General features: G+C 43.0%; 1 protein-coding gene across 1 annotated transcript in view; it reads left to right on the forward strand.

The window, feature by feature from the left end:
• The first annotated feature begins 4,740 nt into the window (after positions 1-4,740).
• LOC140723876 (uncharacterized) overlaps positions 4,741-19,448 on the forward strand; it is a 60,231-nt gene continuing 45,523 nt past the window's right edge. The window contains exons 1-4 of the mRNA XM_073038422.1: positions 4,741-4,825; positions 6,561-6,699; positions 7,014-7,090; positions 11,323-11,529. Of these exons, the coding sequence (XP_072894523.1) occupies positions 4,741-4,825; positions 6,561-6,699; positions 7,014-7,090; positions 11,323-11,529 (508 nt within the window). The remainder of the gene's footprint in view (positions 4,826-6,560; positions 6,700-7,013; positions 7,091-11,322; positions 11,530-19,448) is intronic.

A 19,448-nucleotide genomic window follows, 5' to 3' on the forward strand; every position in this document is an offset into this window, starting at 1 on the left:
GGGCACTCAGCATATTTGAGCGTTTGGGATAATATTATTTGAATGAAGTGTGTTCATCCTGAACCTTGAGTTCTGTGATGCTTTGTAACCTGTTGTTTTGTTCTGGCATTAACTGTTTTATTTTATTTCTGAGATCATCAGTATTCTATCAATGTAAGCTTCTCTGTGACAGACTGAGCTGCCTGCTCACAGGGAGCTAGCTGGGTGTTTGAATATTCTATAGACCAAAAGACATAGGAGCAGAATTAGGCCAGTTGTCCAGTCGAGGCTTCTTCACCACGCCATCATGGCTGATTTATTATCCCTCTCAACCCCATACTCCTGTCTTCTCCCCTTAAGCTTTGACACCCTGACTAACCAATAACCTATCAACCTCTATTTTAATATACTCAGTGAACTGGTCTCCACGAATATCTATGGAAATGAATTTCACAGGTTCATCACAATCTGGCTAAAGAAATCCCTCCTTATTTCTGTAATAAATGGATGCTGTTCTATACTGAGTTTCTGCCTTGTGGTCCGAGACTCACCCACAAAAGGAAATACCCTCTCCACATCCCCGCTATCTAGGCCTATCAATATTCAAGAGGTTTTAATCACATCCTTTCTCATTCTTCTAAACCCCAGCTAGCAAATCCTAGAGTCCTCAAATGCTCCTAATCCTTTCATTTCCAGAATAAATCTTGGGAACCTCCTCTGGATCCTCTCCCACACGAGAATATGTTTTCTTAAATAAGTTGCCCAAGACAGCTCACAATATTCAAAGACTGGCCAGGACTCAGCAGCACATCCTTGCTCGTATATTCTAGCCCTCTGGAAAGGAATGGTAACAGTTCATTTGCCTTCCTTACTACCATCTCAATGTGTAAGGCAACCTTTAGGGAATCCTGCACAAGGACTCACAAGTCCCTTAGGAACTCTCATATTTGTAATTTTCTCCTTGTTTATAAACCATCTATGTCTATTTCTTCTACAAAAGTGCATGAACATACACTTCCTTACATTATCCTATCTGCCACTTCTTTGCCCATTCCCCCAATGTGTCTATGTCCTCCTGCAGACTCCCTGCTTTCCCAACATTTCGTGTCCTCCATATATATTTCTATTGTCTGACAACTTAGCCACAAAACCATCAGTTCCAACATCCAAATCATGGACATATAATGTAAAAAGAAATGGTCCCAAAACCGACCCTTGTAGAACACCACTATTCACCGACAGCCAATCAGAAAAAGCATTCTTTATTACATTTGTTTGCCTGCTTCAAGTCAGTCAATGATCTATCCAGGTTAGTATTTTTTCTGTAATGCCATGGGCATTTATATTGTTAAGCAGCTTTATATACGGCAGCTTGTCAAAAGCCTTCTGTTAATCCAGGGAAACAGCATCCACTGACTCTCTTTTGTCTATCATGCCGCTATTTCCTCAAAGAAGTCCATCAGAGTTGTCTGGCAAGATTTCCCCTGAAGGAAAACATACTGACTTTGGCTACTTTATCATACGCAGCCAACATTTTCCCAACCACTGAAGTCAGGCTAACTGGCCTTTGATTTCCTTTGTTTTGACTCTTTCCCTTCTTAATGATTAGATTGACATTTGCAACTTTCCCTTGCTCCAGAAACATTCCAGATCTAGTGATTCTTGAAAAATCAACTGTAATTCATCCACAATTTCTCACTTGCCTTGTTCAGAACCCTGTGATTTATCCATCTGGTCCAGGTGACTGATCTTCAGACCTTTTGGCTTCGCAAGCACCTTTTCCACAGTAATGGAAACTCTCTTCTGTCCCCTGACTCTTCCAAAGTTCTGATGCAGAATACTCATTGACTTCATCCATCATTTCTTTGTATCACATTATTACCTCTCTGGCATTATTTTCCAGTGGTCCAATATCCATGCTAGCCTCTATTTTACTCTTTATATATCTGACAAACTCTTCTATTATCCCCTTTGATGTTATTGTCAAGCCTACCATCATCATTCATCTTTTCTCTCATTTTTTTTAGTTGACTTCTGTTGAATTTTGTAAGTTTCCCAATCTTTGACCTTACAACAAATGTTTGCTCTATTCTATGCCCTCTATTTTGCTTTAATGCTGTCTTTAACTTCCCTTGTCAACCACGGCTACCTCATCCTTCCTTTAGAATATATGTTCATCTTTGGGATTTATCTATCCCGCACCTTCCTGAATTGCCCCCAGAAACACATGCTCCCTGCATGGCCAAATATTTTTTACCTGGTTCTCCTCTTTCCTCCCACATCACAAAGACTTGTAGGAATGGAGTTGGGTGGGGGATAGTAAAGGCTGAATGATCAGTGAATATTGCATAAAAATATCATCATTCTGTCCCTCAGTCGGAGACTCCACCACTGTTGATCCGTGTGAAAATCACACCGTCCTGGATCAGCCCTGGAGGAGCACGAATTGCTCTGAAACTCGGTGCAGTGGTCGGTGGATGGATGACAGACACCTTACAGAAGGATGGTACAGATTTAGCAGGTGAGGTTCATTAGGTTCAGCAGCTCCTGTTGCTTCCTGCATCTCCGGGTTTCCCAGTTACATCCTAATGGGATGCTGTAAATGAATCCCCATCTTCTTCCTGGTTGTTACTATATTCCATGTGTGAGCTAGCAATATTAATTGCCCTCTAAATTCCCTAGCCTAAGCAACTGTATGGGTTGGTGGGGCAGAGATACCCAAGGAGGTGTAAGGTGTTCCTTCCCTCCGCTAGACTGCAGGTCATCCTTAGGCAAGGTGTCCCACCTGCTTAGACCATACCCCCACCACCACCACCACCCCCCCCCCCGCACCCCACCACCTCCGTTCCGGGACACATGAAGCTAGAGGAGCAGGTAGTGGATGGTCGTATAGCAGTTGGTGCATATCACATGTCCTGGTTATCTGACCACCAATACCAGACAGACGACCTCTGAAGACTATTGATAATGGCTATGGTCACCATCTTTTAAAGACACTGCCCAGCAGAAGGGAATGGCAAATCACTTCTGTAGAAGGGTTTGTGAAGAACAATCATGGAAAGACCTTGTTCGGCCATGGCCACATGACACAACACATAATAATGACAAGAAAAACAGATGTAAATGAATTAGGTGGGTTTGGTAGAGGAATTTTTTGCATAGAAGAATGTGTTCAAAGCTACACTACTCAAGGGTACAGTCTGACCCTAAATGGCTGAATGGTTTTCATTCTGCATTAGCACTTATATAGTGAGGGTAAGATTTGATAGGATGTCATGCAAAGAGGTGGGGGATGTCACTTCTTTGGAGGGGCCACGGTGTGGGTGCAGAGAAAAACAAACCCTCACTCATCTGTGAGGAAATGGTTATTCACACAAGAATTTGGAAGGGGAAGAGGACAAACTGAGTTTCCTGTGAACTGACCAGAGCTGGACAGTGTGTGGATATAATAGACTTGAGGTCCTGATCTGGACTGACTCTCTGATCATTGTTTCAGTCATGGCAATGTGAAGATTCCCGAGACTACGGTTCCATTCTTTCACTGCTCTACATGGAGTCCAGGCTGGTTAAAAGGTAGGTTTACAAGAATTTACCACAGTGATTATTGAGTTGGGCAAGATTAACAATGTCAGTCTCTTATGTTCCAGGGAGCTATGTTGGCTGGAGTCAGGGCTTTAGCTGTCTGCAGTAGGGTAAGCAGCAGCGTTCACTGAGTGGTTACCTCACAGATACTCAATCTCCACTCCAGTTCAGGATCTTTATGGAGTCCAGAAGAGGGGCGGGTTTGCAGGAGTGTTGTGGATCAACTTTCTTGACCCCTTATAGATTGAGTAGAGCACCACTTCACTGAAAGTTCTTCTTTGGTTAAAAATTACCTTTTGCCATTCACAACGCTTGTGTTTAAGGCAGCAATGAAAGCCCGCCATTGCCCAATTCCATCTCCAAATGGCCCAATTCCATTCCAATAGCTTGTGATCTCATGGACAGGGATTCACAGCCTTTTGTATGCCATGGAACCCTCTCATTAAGACCATAGGAGCAGAATGCAGCCATTTGGACCATTGAGTCTACTGCACCATTCAATGATGGCTGATCATTTTTTCCGATCCTCTGCCCCACTCCCTGGCCTTCTCCCTGTAACATCCAGTGCCATGGCTACTCAAGAATCTCTCAAGCTCTGCCTTAAATACATGCAATGACCTGGCCTACACAGCTGACTAAGGAAGGGTCTGTGAACCTCAGGTTGGGAATCCCTGTCCGAGCATGAAGCGACCTCAGGGTGCATGGATTGAGGGGAGTGGAATGTGAACTTTTGACTGAGAATGGAATGGTACTTGGGTTGTGAACCACTGTGCTTTGGTAGGTACTGATCTCATTCCCTTTTGTGCCATGGGGGCAGATTCATTTTACACTGTTTGTAAACGTCATTCCAGGTCCCCATCCCGACTTGGGAGCGGATTCATTTTGTAGTGTTTATAAACCTCATTTCAGGTCTCCTTCCTGACATGGGATATAGGTTCACTTCACAGTATTTCCAAACCTCATTCCAGGTCCCCATCCCGACATGGGTGCGGGTTCTTCTCACAATGGCTGTAAACCTCATTCCGGATCCCCATCCGAACATGGAAAAAGGTTCATTTCACAGTGTTTGTAAACTTCATTCCAGATCCCCATCCTGATGCGGGAGCAGGCGAAGTGACCAGGACCGTCTGTTTCAACTGGGTCAAAGGTAACCCACAGAGAGACACTTGCACTAGGAAAATGGACATCACAATCAAAAACTGCACAGCTTACTTTGTGTACAAGCTGAAACCAACACTGGGCTTATATAGTGTGTATTGTACAGGTATGTTTCTCTTCATATTGGCTCTGTACATCTGTGTGTCTGTGTGAAGCCCAGTGAATTTCTGGAGCATCCAAGTCTTCCGACAGCCAGAGTGTCCTGAATTTTCCAGTGGACCATCAGTGATCAGCTCACTTAGTTTTCCCTGACCTTCAGAATGAGGCAGATGCTGTGTCTGAACTCAATGACTTGACCAATAAAAGCAGGCATTCCATAAGTCTCCTTAACCACCTTATCAACCTGTGTAGCCACTTTCAAGGAGTTACGAACCAAGGTCACAAGATCTCTCCACTCAGCAATAATGCTGAGGACCTTGCCCTTAACAGTGTAGTGTTTCTTTCCTTTTTTTACTTTGTCTGAAATTTTCAGGTTTTGAAACTCTGTGAAAATTTAGAGGAACCTGAGTTACAGCAGTTTTATTGAACTGCGTTTAACACAGTTGAAGCACACCAAACACTCCAGCAGAAAACATCTGTAACTAGTGGGATGACTATTAAGAGGCTGGGAATTTGTCCTGATATCCATGTACACTAACAGCTAGGCTAGGAGAGGTTGGCCATTGCCTGCAGGGCTTCCCACATTGAAATACAGAACCTGAATGCAGAACTTGTTTTCTGGTGTGGACGATAATTCTCAGAGTGACCACACAGAATGGGAGCTGAAGCAGAGACTGTTCTTTGAGTTTACTGGACATCGTAAGACAGTAAGTTATAGGAGAATCAATAGGCCATTTGGCCCATCGAGTCTGCTCTGCCATTTCATCATGGCTGATCCATTTCCCTCTCAGCTCCAATCTCCTGCCTTCATGCCCATAATCTATCACCTCCACCTTAAATATACCCAATGACTTGGCCTCCACACCCTACTGTGCCAATGAATTGCACCTATTCACTATTCTCTGTGCTAAAGATTTTCCTCCTCATCTCCATTCTAAATGGATATATTTTATGTGTAGTTATTTTATTTCTTACATCCAATGGACTACACCCCCTTATATTGCATCTTCAGTGCATTGTACAAGCTATAAAGAAGGGAAATTGGGAGGATATTGCACAAACACTAGCATTGTATATTTCAAAAAGGAAATATCCACAAAATAAAAATGAAAACGTAAATAAATAAAATCTGAGAATAGCGGAGAGATGTTGGAATGGTGGTACTGAATGGAGGAGAGACAGAAAAGAGCAGAAGAGCGATGGACAGGATTGAGGAGAGGTTGCAGGAGTGTGGCAGGGAATGAGGTCGGCCAAGCTCTGTGAAAAGAGCAGTTGGAATGGCACTTGTTACAGGGGAGAGAGTGTAGCTGGGGATGAGGATAGCACCGGGGAGTGGTGGTGGGAAAAGGTGACATGGCCGACAGGACTTTGATCAACATCAGAGTGCAGACTGCGAGCGGCCATTTCAGCAGAAATGGATGACAGCGTTTCCTGCATTACCACAACTCTGAGTGCAGTTGACTAACGTTCTCCAGTACACCCAGAGTGAATGGCTGGGGCTGCTCTTTCTGTTACCCATCAGGTTATCACTGGTGTGAGTTTGTGGGTGTGCTGAATCAAGTGAATGGAGCTAAATTTTGGAATGAGGCAAAGTTTCCACCAGTCATTTGTGGAATTGTTCACTGATTGGAGAACAGGACTGTTGCTTGTCCTGTGGGGATGGTGGAAGTGGGCTGGGTGAATAAGATGTTGTGTGATGTCAGGTGATCCTAAAACCTAATTATTGTCACCCTTTCCCTCAGTTACAGACTCTGCACTTGGTGATCCGTGTGTAAATCACAGCATCTTGGATCAGCCCTGGAGGAGAATGCATTCTCCCAGCACAAGTGAACAATGTATGTCTGACCAAAAACTTGAACAAGGATGGTACAGATTCAGCAGGTAATGAGGGAGTAATGACTTCAAACCCGGCATGATGGGAGATTGAAGGGTGTGGGAAGGGGAATTGCTGGAAGACCAGATTATCGGTCGTCACAATGGAGCAGCAGGCAACTGTAGGGATAAGTGAGCTGACGCATTCTGCACAGTGAGTGAGTGACCTGGAGAGAGAAATGGAAAATAGGGATGGAGAATTAAAAAAGAAAATCAGACGGCATGGGGTTTGGTTGAAAGCAGACAGGGTGAAGATATGGTTGAATTCTCAAAGTGAATACTGTGCCTCAATTTAGGAATCCATTCTCCAATTGTTATTTCAGTTCCGGCAGATGGAAAATTCCCGAGACAGCAGTTCCACAGTATTGTTGCTGCGGAAAGAGACAAGGCTGGTTGGAAGGTAGGCTCAGAGTTCGCAACTGTAAGGCTTAGTTTGCCTTTGAGGAGGGTCAGAATGATGATCCAGGTCTCTGCACGAGCCCCAAAGCATGGACACTGTTCTCCACGCCCCTGAAAGATGCCTCCCACAGTCACTCAAACCATACACTGGCCCTGAATCCAAATGCAGTCTGGCAGTGGAGTGCCACTTTCCTGTTTATTTCTGGCAGTGGTGCTGTGGGTCTGACTGCTGACCACACTGAGACTACGGACTGCAACAACTGGGTTCCTGATTCTGCTGTGGATTCACTTTTGTAAACTACAATTCAGAATGCCATCGGCTTACTTTTGTTGTTTGCCACATTGGATGGCTGACGAGTTTATTTTTAATAGGTTCTCTTGTTTTTTTTTCTACTGTTTGGGATGGCCTGTAAGGAGTCACACCTCACAGTTGTATATAGTATCCATATTCTGCTATTAAATGCACTTTGAGCTTTGAGATGACTCCGGATCAGACCCAGGAAAGGTTCTGTGACTCCTTTGCTTGCCGTGCAGGAGCAGTTCCCAAGCAGCCCAACCTGTCTCAGGGCACCCGGAGCTCATGAACATAGAGTTACTTAAAGTGCTGCTGTTTCTATTTCAGATTGTGTAAATTCAGCTTATCATTGCTGATTATCTGTCTTTAATTTGTGCTTTCTAAATCTTTGTGTTCCAAATTCTTTTTATGTTAAATTTATATTTAAATTGTTTGAATTTTTAAGATAAAGTGTAAAATATTTTCCCAAGTACAGAAACATATATATATATTTACATATTTATAATATGTGCAGTAAGTATGGTTAGGGTGTGGTGTAAGTAAAAATAAGTTTAATCCACAATTATTTTTTTCCCTTTATGATAAGTGGACATCCCTCACATTTAAACTCTGCAGTGAGAAACATGGAGAGGTTGTAAACAAGGTCAAGTCCCTCACTATTAGAACATAGAATAGTACAGCACAGTACAGGCCCTTTGGCCCACAATGTTGTGCCGGCTCTTAAACCCTGCTTCTCTTATAACGCCCCACCTTAAATTCCTCTATATATCTGCTGAGTAGTGTCTTAAACTTCACTAGTGTATCTGCCTCCAGTACTGACTCAGGCAGTGCATTCCATGCACCAAGCACTCTCTGAGTAAAAATCCTTCCTCTAATATCCCCCTTGAACTTCTCACCTCTTACCTAAAAGCCATGTCCTCTTGTATTGAACAGTGGTGCCCTGGGGAAGAGGCACTGGCTATCCACTCTATCTATTCCTCTTAATATTCAGTAGTATCAGAACCCTCAGAGTTATGCTTCAAAACAATATCATTTCAAGACCAGTGAATGTCCCTGAGTATCACTGAATCTCAATAGTCTTTGACTTCCTTATCTGCTTAGCTGGGTAGTGGCTTTGTCACCGATTAACTCCTCAATCATGCTGCTTTTACTTATGCCCACCACTGTTCTGAAGTTTGAACATAGAAGTGCCATTTCTGTACAGAAGTAGTTACAGATACTGACCAATTGGTAATATTGTGTTTCTTCAGACCCCAATTTGCATGATGAATCTATACATAACAGGTCAATAATACTCAGACTTAGTGTGTGTCGGCCTCCGTTAGTCTTGATAGACCATGGATTTGTGCATTGGAAAGTTTCCAGGGTGCAAGGCTGGGCCACGTTTTTTATTAATGGAAGACTGGCAGTTGCCCAAGCTGCAAGTCTCCCCTCTCCACACCACCGATGTTGTCCAAGGGAAGGGCGACCAATACAGCTGGGCATCGGTGTCGTCGCAGAGCAATGTGTGGTTAAGTGCCTTGCTCAAGGACACACATGTAGCCTCAGCTAAGGCACGAACTAGTGACCTTCTGATCACTTGACAAATGGCTTAACCACTTGGCCACGCGGCAACACTTCAGAATTAGTATACACTAACTGTTACACTACAATCCTTCATTAGCATTCTTGTAATGCCAAATGGCTCCAGTCCACTACTGTGCAGAGGGAAGCTATGCTTTTCAAATACTACTTTTCAGAGACTCATCTTCCTCTATCCCACTTTATCCTCTGTTGGCTCTACAATTTAACTTAATTGCTCCCACTTTCACCATTCACCCATCCCTGTTTCCCTCTCTCATCTCATCTCCTTACCTGCCCATTAAATACGTGCTTCTCTCCTTTCCCTTTCTTCATTGGGCTTCTGCCCTGTCCTGTCAGATTCCCCTTTCTCCAGCCCTTTATCTCTTTAAGCCATATATGTCAAACTCAAGGCCCGCGGGCCAAATCCGGCCAGCGGTGGAATTATCTTTGGCCCACGAGATTATATCTAATTACTATTAAAGCTGGCCCCAGTAATCAAAGCGTCTATGGCGTATGATATGGCTAATGCTGAGTTTATTCAGGTACCAGGTTTTCAGGGTTTTTAGTGTTTATTCGGCAGTCTTGCTTGGCAGTCTTCTTCATAAGAAACGGAATTTGTAAAGTGAAACTCTTTGTAGTTATAGCAGAGTCTGAGACACATGAGAGCAGGCTGAAAAAACGGAGGACACGAAAGCTGCGTTCACACGCGTCCGACTGATCCGGCCCGCATGAAGCTGCATTTTGCTCAATCCGGCCCGTGACCTAAAATGAGTTTGACACCCCTGCTTTAAGCATTCGACTTCCCAGATCTTTACTTCAACCCTCCCCTTCTCCCGGTTTTACCGATCACCTACCACCTTGTACTTCTTCCTCCCCTTCCCCCACGTTACTCTTCTGTCCTCTCATCTTTTCTTCTCCACGGTCCTGATGAAAATTCTCAGCCTAAATCACTGACTGTTTACTCTTTTCCACAGATGCTGCCTGGGATGCTGAGTTTCTCCAGCATTTTGTGCATGTTGTTTAACGCTTAACGCTTGGTAAACTTAACGCTTGGCTTTCCAAATCTTCCAGTGCTTCAGTGACCGCTAGGGTAAACAAGGAGAACTACAAGCCCTTAGCAGCTGGAGCCAAATTTAGAGGGTTACCTGACTATTTTTATTTTGGTATTATGGTTAACTGTAATAAGTGTTGAACATGTGAAGGTCTCTCTGTGAAACAATGTTTGATTTGAAATGTGATCATTTATTTTTTTTTACTGAGTTATGTATTGTATGTAATTAGTTTTGCTACAAGTGTATGGGACATTGGAAAAAAGTTGAATTTCCCCATGGGGATGAATAAAGTATCTATCTATCTATCTATCTATCTATCTATCTATCTATTTGGCCTGGTGGTGCAGCTTCCCCAGCTGTCTAATGTGCATCAGGGGTGAGGGTGGAGTTTCTTGTCCAAGCCCTGGGCCCACAGGCTCTCACCAGCTTGAGCTGGTCTCAGGGAGCAGGATCTGTACCAGTGAGTTTGGATTGCAGGGTGAGGTGGAGTTGAAAGCAACAGCTGAGGCCAGACCAGATCATGGGTGAATCTCACACATTGCATTAGAATGGTGCAAATTCACATTCCCTGTGGGCTGGGTACAATTTATTCTGTTTGCTCTCTGGCAAGATGGGAGCACCCACAGATGCAGAGCCAATAAGAGCTGCCTTTTTTAAAACATCTTTTCTTTCAATCATAAGCTGGGCATTAAGAATTGTTTCACGTACTGCAGGTCTACTCCATCAGTAAGTTGCTCCTTGGTGGAGGAGCTGGACTTGTTGGGGTCTGTGTTGCCATTGGAGTTGGTGCGCGAAGGTGGTCTTCAGTCTAACATCCTGTGATAGGGTTTTAGTTGTTTTTTTTCTGTAATCACAAGGCCATGTTGGACATTGTATATATGGAATGATGAACGTCTGGTTCACTGGTTTATAAGTGGGATCATCTGTGGTGAGGACGAGGAATCAAGCTGTGGTGTTGCCTGTTTGCAGCCATCCAGGAGAGAGACGTTGGAGTCGGTGCCTATGGTGGGTGATGTGGTGGCCGTGTTGGCATCGGTGCTGCCCTCCAGGAGCCACTCAGTGGAAGATGAGCTGGACTGGGTGTGACTGCATATTGCTGCGGGCTTGCTCTTGCCAACACATTCATGGGCTCGGGGAATTGGGCTATATTATATTACTGTGATTGTATGTTTAACTACTATCTGATAGATGTTATATGTGCCCTGTGCTGTGTATTACTGTTGGCACAGTGTTTTTCACTTTGGCCCTGGAGCAGCATTGTTTTGTTTGGCTTTGTTCATGGATGGTTGAACGACAATTAAAGTTGTGTTAACCTTATTCCAGGTTCACATCCCACTGTGACGGAGGGGAAGGTGATGAGAAATGTTTGCTTCATCAGAAATGGAAAAAAAATTCCTTCATCTGACACGAGTGGACAGGGCGCAAGTCAAAACAAGAACTCTTGCCTGGATATTGAGATTAAAAATTGCATTGGCTACTTTGTGTATCTGCTGAAGCCGACACATGATGAAAACACCGTGTACTGTACAGGTATGTCACTGCTCTTATTCACACAGAGGGGTGAGGGGAAATTCTGTGATACCCTGCGACATCAGTACCTGTAAAGGACTCTGCCCCATATGTCCCTCTGAAGCAAACTGTTCAACATGTACAGTTTGATGCAGTAGGTTGCCTGCACATGTGGCTCTACCTTACAATATACACTGTCATGATTTTATACAGGTTAGTCTCTGTTTCAGAGAGTGCTTCCTGGTATATGGATTTTACCATTGAATCTTTTCTTCGGTGAAGTGACTCATAGTTCCAACGTGAACACTGAACATTTGCATTCTGTACATGTCATGTCAGAATCACAATCTAGTTTATTATCACCAGTATGTGTCGTGAAATTTGTCAACTTAGCAGCAGCAATACAAGATAATATAGAAAGAAAAAAATGAATCAATCAGTTCCAAGAGAGAGAGAGAGAGAGAGAGAGAGAGAGAGAGAGAGAGAGAGAGAGAGAGAGAGAGAGAGAGAGAGAGAGAGAGAGAGAGAGTTGATGATCAATATGTATATTGATGATTAAAGAGTGCAAAAAACAGGAAAAGTATATATTAAGAAAGTAGTGAGGTCGTGTTCATGGATTCAAAGTCCATTTAAAATTCATGTGGAAGAAGGCACGAATCTGTTACTGTGGCTTACTGTGTGCCTTCAGGGCCATTCCTCCCATTATGTTAATGCTAGCCTTCAGTGTTCTACCTTATCCCACCTTTGCCTATTTCATTGTAACCCTGCACCTTTTTTACTTTTCATTGTTTCCTAAGAGTTCCCCTGTGCTTGTTTCCCATCAGCATGGAATGATTTACAATATCCATTTCACCTACCTGCATAAGGGGCGAAACTAGAGCACAGGGGATCCCCAAATCATCAGTGAAGACTCCACTCTGACTTTTTCTGCAGTGGAGAAACATTGGGAGGTTGTAAAACAAGGTCAAGTCTCTCAATATTCAGTAGGAGCAGAATCTTTACAGCTGTGCTTCACACAATATGATTTCAAGATCAGTGAATGTCACAATAGTGAATCAGTGAATCACAATAATCTTTGACTTTCTTATCTGCTTAGCTTGGATAGTGGCTTGTCATCGCCAATTAACTCCTCAATCACACTTAGAACCATAGAACATTACAGTACAGAAACAGGCCTTTAGGCCCTTCGTGGCTGTGCTGAACCATTTTCTGCCTAGTCACAATAACCTACACCTAGACCATATCCCTCCATACCCCTCTCATCCATGTACCTATCCAAGTTTTTCTTAAATGTTAAAAGTGAGCCTGCATTCACCACTTCAACTGGCAGCTCATTCCACCCCACTACTGTGTGTGAAGAAGCTTCCCATAATGTTCCCTTTAAACTTTTCTCTTTTCACCTTTAACTCATGTCCTCTGTTATTTTCTCCCGAGCCTCAGTGGAAAAAAGTCTGCTTGCATTCACTCTATCTGTACCCATCATAATTTTAGTCTCCCCTCATTCTTCTACACTCCAGGGAATAAAGTCCTAGCCTATTCAACCTTTCTCTTTAACTCATTTTCTCAACTCCTGGCAACATCCGTGTAAACCTTCTCTGCACTCTTTCAACCTTATTAATATCCTTCCTCTAATTAGGTGACCAAAACTGCACAGAATACTCCAAATTCGGCCTCACCAATGCCTTATACCACCTCACCATAACATTGCAAATCTTATATTCAATACTTTGATTTATAAAGGCCAATGTGCAAAAAGCTCCCTTTATGTCCCTATCAACCTGTGATGTCTCTTTTAGGGAATTATGTCTCTGTATTCCCAGATCCCTCTGTTCTACTGCACTCCTCAGTTACCTTGTATGTTCTATCTTGGTTTGTCCTTCCAAAGTGCAATACTTCACACTTGTCTGCATTAACCTCCATCTGACATTTGTCAGTCCATTCCTCCAACTGGTCCAAATTCCCCTGCAAGCTTTGAAAACCTTCATCACTTTCCACTACACCTCCAATCTTTGTATGATCAGCAAATTTGCTGATCCAATTTGATCTGGATGACAAATAACAATGGACCCAGCACTGATCGCTGTGGCACACCAGTAGTCACAGGCCTCCACTCAGAGAAGCAATCCTCCACTACCAATCTTTGGCTTCTCCCATTGAGTCAATGTCTAATCCAATTTACTTCCTCACCATGTATACCTTTTGACGGAATCTTCCTAACTAACCTCCCATGCGGGACCTTGTCAAAGGCCTTACTGAAGTCCATGTAGACAACATCCACTGCTTTCCCTTCATCCACTTTCCTAGTAATCCCCTTGAAAAATTCTAATAGATTGGTTAAGCATGACCTCCCACACACAAAGCCGTGTTGACTCTCCCAAATAAGTCTCTGTCTATCCAAATACTTGCAGATCCTATCTCTTAGTACTCCTTCCAATAATTTACCTACTACTGACGTCAAACTTACCGGGCCTATCTTTTCCCTGATTACTTTTAGAGCCTTTTTTAAACAACAGAACAACATGAGCTATCCTCCAATCCCCCGGCACCAACATTTTAAATATATCTGCCAGGGCTCCTGCAATTTCAACACTAGTTACCTTCGAGGTTGAGGGAATTTCTGTCAGGTCCTGAGAATTTATCTGCTCTGATTTGCCTCAAGACAGCAAGCAGCTCCTCCTCTTTAATCTGTATAGTTTCCATGAACTCACTACCTGTATGCCTTATTTCCATAGACTCCTTGCCAGTTCCTTAGTAAGTACAGATGCAAAAAAAACATTTAAGATCTCCCCCAATTCTTTTGGTTCCATACATATCCGACCACTCTGATCTTCAGATCTTCATTCTGGATCATCTTGATCTTCATTTACTTATGCACAATGAGAACATCCTGGCCCCGGCACCACACACTATACTGATGTTTGAACACAGAAAAGCCATTTTGATACAGAAATTGACCAGTGGTTACAGATATTCACCAATTGGTAACATTGTGTTTGTTGAAACTCTGTATTTGCAAGAGGAATCTCTGATCACACTACAATAATACTGATATTAATAATCAATATAATCTATCCATAAAAGGCCAATAATACTCAGCATTAGTAAAGTACAGTAACTGTTACCCTAAAATTCCTCATTAGCATTCTTGTAATGGCAAATGGCTCCAGGCCCCTGCTATGCAAAGGGAAGCTATGGTCTTCAAAGATTTCTCTTCAGAGCCTACCTTGATGAGATTGTTTCTACTCTATCCTACTTCATTCTCCATCGGATCCACACTTAACTGCCATAATTGCTTATCTTTCACCATTTACCCATTCCTATTTCTGTCTCTCATCTCACCTTACCTGCTTATTACTTTCTGGTGCTCCTCCCCATTCCCTTTCTTCCAGGGCTTCTGTCCTCTTGAAGCTGCAAGACTGCAGGATTAAATGCATTCAAGATACTCTGTCTCTCTACATTTTTTGCTGTGCTTCAGTTATCCCATATTGCCTGACCTTGTATGGATGTCTCTGTGCTGATTTTATCGGATTTCTCCAGAAATATTTTTGCTTGCTGCTTGTGTTCTCAACTAAACTTTCCAGTGTTTTCATGCAGACCTTTATTCTTCAAAGCAAAGAATGTTGTTGGTATCATAAAATCTGTTAGCTGCATTTTTCATAATAATAGCATGAAGTAAGCAAGTTCCTGAGACTTGCAGAACACCAGCTGAAGCATCCTTCCATTAACTTACATTTTCATTGTGCCATTTTCCCATGGATACCATGGGAAACAATCAGTCAGAATCTAAGCTTTTTGATCAATCATCAGACTCTGTGTATTAGGTATCACCATCAATCAACCCAATTGGCTTTCTCAATAGAACAATGAGTTAGCATTATTGAGGGTAACATCCCTTTGCAGGTTTGTTTTGACAGACAGACAGAAATACTTTATTGATCCTGAGGGTAATTGGGTTTTGTTACAGTCGCACCAACCAAGAACAGTGTAGAAATATAGCAATATAAGACCATAAATAATTAAATAATAATAAGTAAATTATTCCAAGTGGAAATAAGTCCAGGACCAGACTATTGGCTCAGAGTGTCTGTCACTCCGAGGGAGGAGTTGTAAAGTTTGATGGCCACAGGCAGGAATGACTTCCTATGACGCTCAGTGTTGCATCTCGATGGAATGAGTCTCTGGCTGAATATACTCCTGTGCCTAACCAGTACATTATGGAGTTGATGGGAGACATTGTCCAAGATGGCATGCAACTTGGACAGCATCCTCTTTTCAGACACCACCGTCAGTGAGTCCAGTTCCACCCCCACAACACCACTGGCCTTACGATTGAGTTTGTTGATTCTGTTGATGTCTGCTACCCTCAGCCTGCTGCCCCAGCACACAACAGCAAACATGATAGCACTGGCCACCACAGTCTCGTAGAACATCCTCAGCACGGTCCGGCAGATGCTAAAGGACCTCAGTCTCCTCAGGAAGTAGAAACGGCTCTGACCCTTCTTGTAGACATTCTCAGTGTTCTTTGACCAGACCAGTTTATTGTCAAATCGTATCCTCGGGTATTTGCAATCCTCCACCATGTCCACACTGACCCCTTGGATGGAAGCAGGGGTCACCGGTGTCTTAGCCCCCCTCAGGTCCACCACCAGCTCCTTGGTCTTTCTCATTTTCAGCTGCAGATGATTCTGCTCACACCATGTGACAAAGTTTCTCACAATAGCCCTGTACTCAGCCTCATCTCCCTTGCTGATATATCCAACTATGACAGAGTCATCAGGAAACTTCTGAAGATGGCAAGACTCTGTGTAGTAGGTGAAGTCCGAGGTGTCAGGTCCACCTGCATCGCTGTCAGCTTCTCACCCACCAGAGCAGGCCGGATGGTGTTGAACGCACTGGAGAAGTCAAAAAACCATGACCCTCACAGTGCTCGCCAGCTTGTCCAGGTGGGCGTAAACACAGTTCAGCAGGTAGACGATGGGATCCTCAACTCCTAGTAGGGGCTGATGGGCGAACTGGAGGGGGTCTAATTGTGACCTAACCATAGGCCGGAGCTCCTCTAGAACAAGTCTCTCCAGGGTCTTCATGATGTGGGAGGTCAATGCCACTGGTCTGTATACATTGGAGCCACTGGGGCACAGCATCTTCGGTACAGGGACGAGGCAGTACGTTTTCCACAGCACAGGAACCCTCTGGAGACTCAGGCTCAGCTTGAAGACATGGTGAAGTACTCCACATAGCTGGCGGGCAGAGGCATTGAGCACCCTTGGGCTGGCACCATCCGGGCCTGCAGCCTTGCTTGGGTGGAGACGTTTCAGCTGTCTTCTCACCTGTTCAGTTGTGAAGCTCTCCGTGGTAGTTTCAGGTGTGGGGTGGGTGTAGTCATGAGAGCAGGATGGGGTCTCTGAGGAGGGGTAGGAGGGGAGAGTGGAGTATGGGTTGATTGGGGCCGACAACAGATGAATCTGTTGATGACTGCAATTGATGAACTTACACCCCAACCAACTACCACCTTTAGCACTTCCAACTATTTCAAATGGTTTTCTAAAGCCAATGAATCATTGTGTCATTGCAATTACCATGCCACATCTGTACACTGGAATCATGTCAACATAATACCCTATGTCCGTACCATATTTTATTATATCATGTCAACATAATACCCTATGTCCGTACCATATTTTATTATATCTTGTCAACATCATACCCTATGTCCGTACCATATTTTATTATATCTTGTCAATATCATACCCTATGTGCGTACCATATTTTATTATATCTTGTCAACATCATACCGTATGTCCGTACCATATTTTATTATATCTTGTCAATATCATACCCTATGTGCGTACCATATTTTATTATATCTTGTCAACATCATACCCTATGTCCGTACCATATTTTATTATATCTTGAGCACTGGAAATACAGCTTGCCCTATTTCCTCTCATGCCTCATTTAAAGGACAGGATGGACTTTGTGCCGGTCTAGCAGGTTTCCAACATGAAGTTCCTGCAACTTTGATGTATCCTCTCCTTCATTACAGTATAACTGCTGGTGACACCAGTAACATGGGGAAACAGGAGTCTGAAGGCAATTCAGACTCTCAACAATTCAGGACTAGGTTCTTCCCCTTGTCATCAGATTCCTGAATGCACTTTGAACTCATGAACACAACCTTACTAGTTTATTTCTCTTTTTGTGTACTAATTTAACTTCTTAATGAGAATGATCAATTAGAGTAAATAAATGTTTATGTATTGCAACATACTGCTGCCACAGAGCAACAAATTTCAAGTCAAGCAGTTACATTTATTATCAAAGAATGTACAAATTATACAAACTTAAGACTGGTTTGCTCACAGGTCAATGCAAGACCCATTTTTTAAAAAAAGAATGCAAATAAAACAAAATAAAAACAGACACCTAATGCACAAGGGGAAGAAAAAAAACAACAAATCATACAAACAATTGAAGTAAACAACATTCTGAACCAAATCTGTTGACACACAACAAATCTCATAACATTGTCTACTAGTGACATTAAACCTGATTGCGATCATAAAATTTCAGGTTGAAGATCCTGCATCAGCTTTACGTTAGCATTTAGTGAAATGCTAACGTCAGTCCCATCTTACACAGAGACTGATAAAAGGAAGTGGTTGAGGTATTTACTTGTATCTTGTTCCCTCCATTGATGGTCACTAACAGGACCCAAATTCAATATCAATCCATCATTAAAAGGTGCTGAATGTGCTTTCTTGCAAACTTTGCCATTCCAGTTTCAATTTTAATCTTAGTTTTGCTCGTGTCTGGTCATCAGCTGTCAGTACCTGTCCTTAGGTCCTCCCTATTGCTTCATCCATCAGTGCTTGATAAACATACATGGATAATGGGCTTTACACCTGTTCTCATTTGGGATGTTACTCTCTTTGCATTTCATCATCTCATCTTTAAATAATTTTGACAGCTCTCCATTTCCTTTGTCCCTGGATCTATTCCAGTTTTAATCCTTTTTGAAATGCATTTGAGCTCTCTCCAGTTTATTCCATCCCCTGCACAGTATATCAGTTGCAATGTCTCTGTTTGACATAGTTTATCTGTAAATTCAGAACCACCTCCTCTCCTGTTCAGTTTGCCACATGCTGATTAAAGACTGTGCTCTCAATCACATTCCAAAGCTTGGCACTTTTTCTACCCTTCCTTCTGTTCAGTCATGATTCATCTGGTATTTTTGTACAGTTCATAAATGTCTGAACATGTGTGTAAAGCAACACACACACCACATACCGGAACACAGTGGGTCAAGCAGCTTCTGTGAAAAGGAGTAAACAGTCGACATTTTAAGTCGACATCTTCAGGACTGGAAAGGAAGGGGGAAGACCCCAAATAAAAAGGTGGGGGTGGGAAGCGGGAAGATGATAGGTGAAGCCAGGTAGCTAGGAAAGATAAAGGGCTGGAGAGAATGTAATCTCTGAGGTGAGAAGATATGTTTCAATACACTTTCCTTTGATTATTGAGGTCAAAGCTACAGTCATAGATATTTTTGTCTCAGTCCAACATACTTTTTGACTCTACCCATTTCTAATAGACCAGAAACAGGCCATTCAGCCCCTCATATCCATGCTGACCACAGTTTGCTATTCCATTTACCAACATTTTGTTCAGGCCAACAATGTCTTGGCAATTTCAAAGATCAAAATATATTTATGATAAAGTATGTGGCCCATCTATGAACTGGATATTCATCTTCTCACAGGCAGCCACAAAGCCAAGAAACACAAGTGGTGGCCTAGTCCTCAATGAGTATCTGTTCACCAACAATGCGGGTATTGTGTTTCAGACTGCAGACTCTCTCTGGGTGATAAGAATTTAGTTTTGGTATCCCCTCTAAAACTCATATTCCTCAGCTGAATTCTAGGTCTCCCATCTTAGACACTTCA

This window comes from Hemitrygon akajei, unplaced genomic scaffold (assembly GCF_048418815.1).
Source record: "Hemitrygon akajei unplaced genomic scaffold, sHemAka1.3 Scf000143, whole genome shotgun sequence".
Taxonomy (NCBI): domain Eukaryota; kingdom Metazoa; phylum Chordata; class Chondrichthyes; order Myliobatiformes; family Dasyatidae; genus Hemitrygon; species Hemitrygon akajei.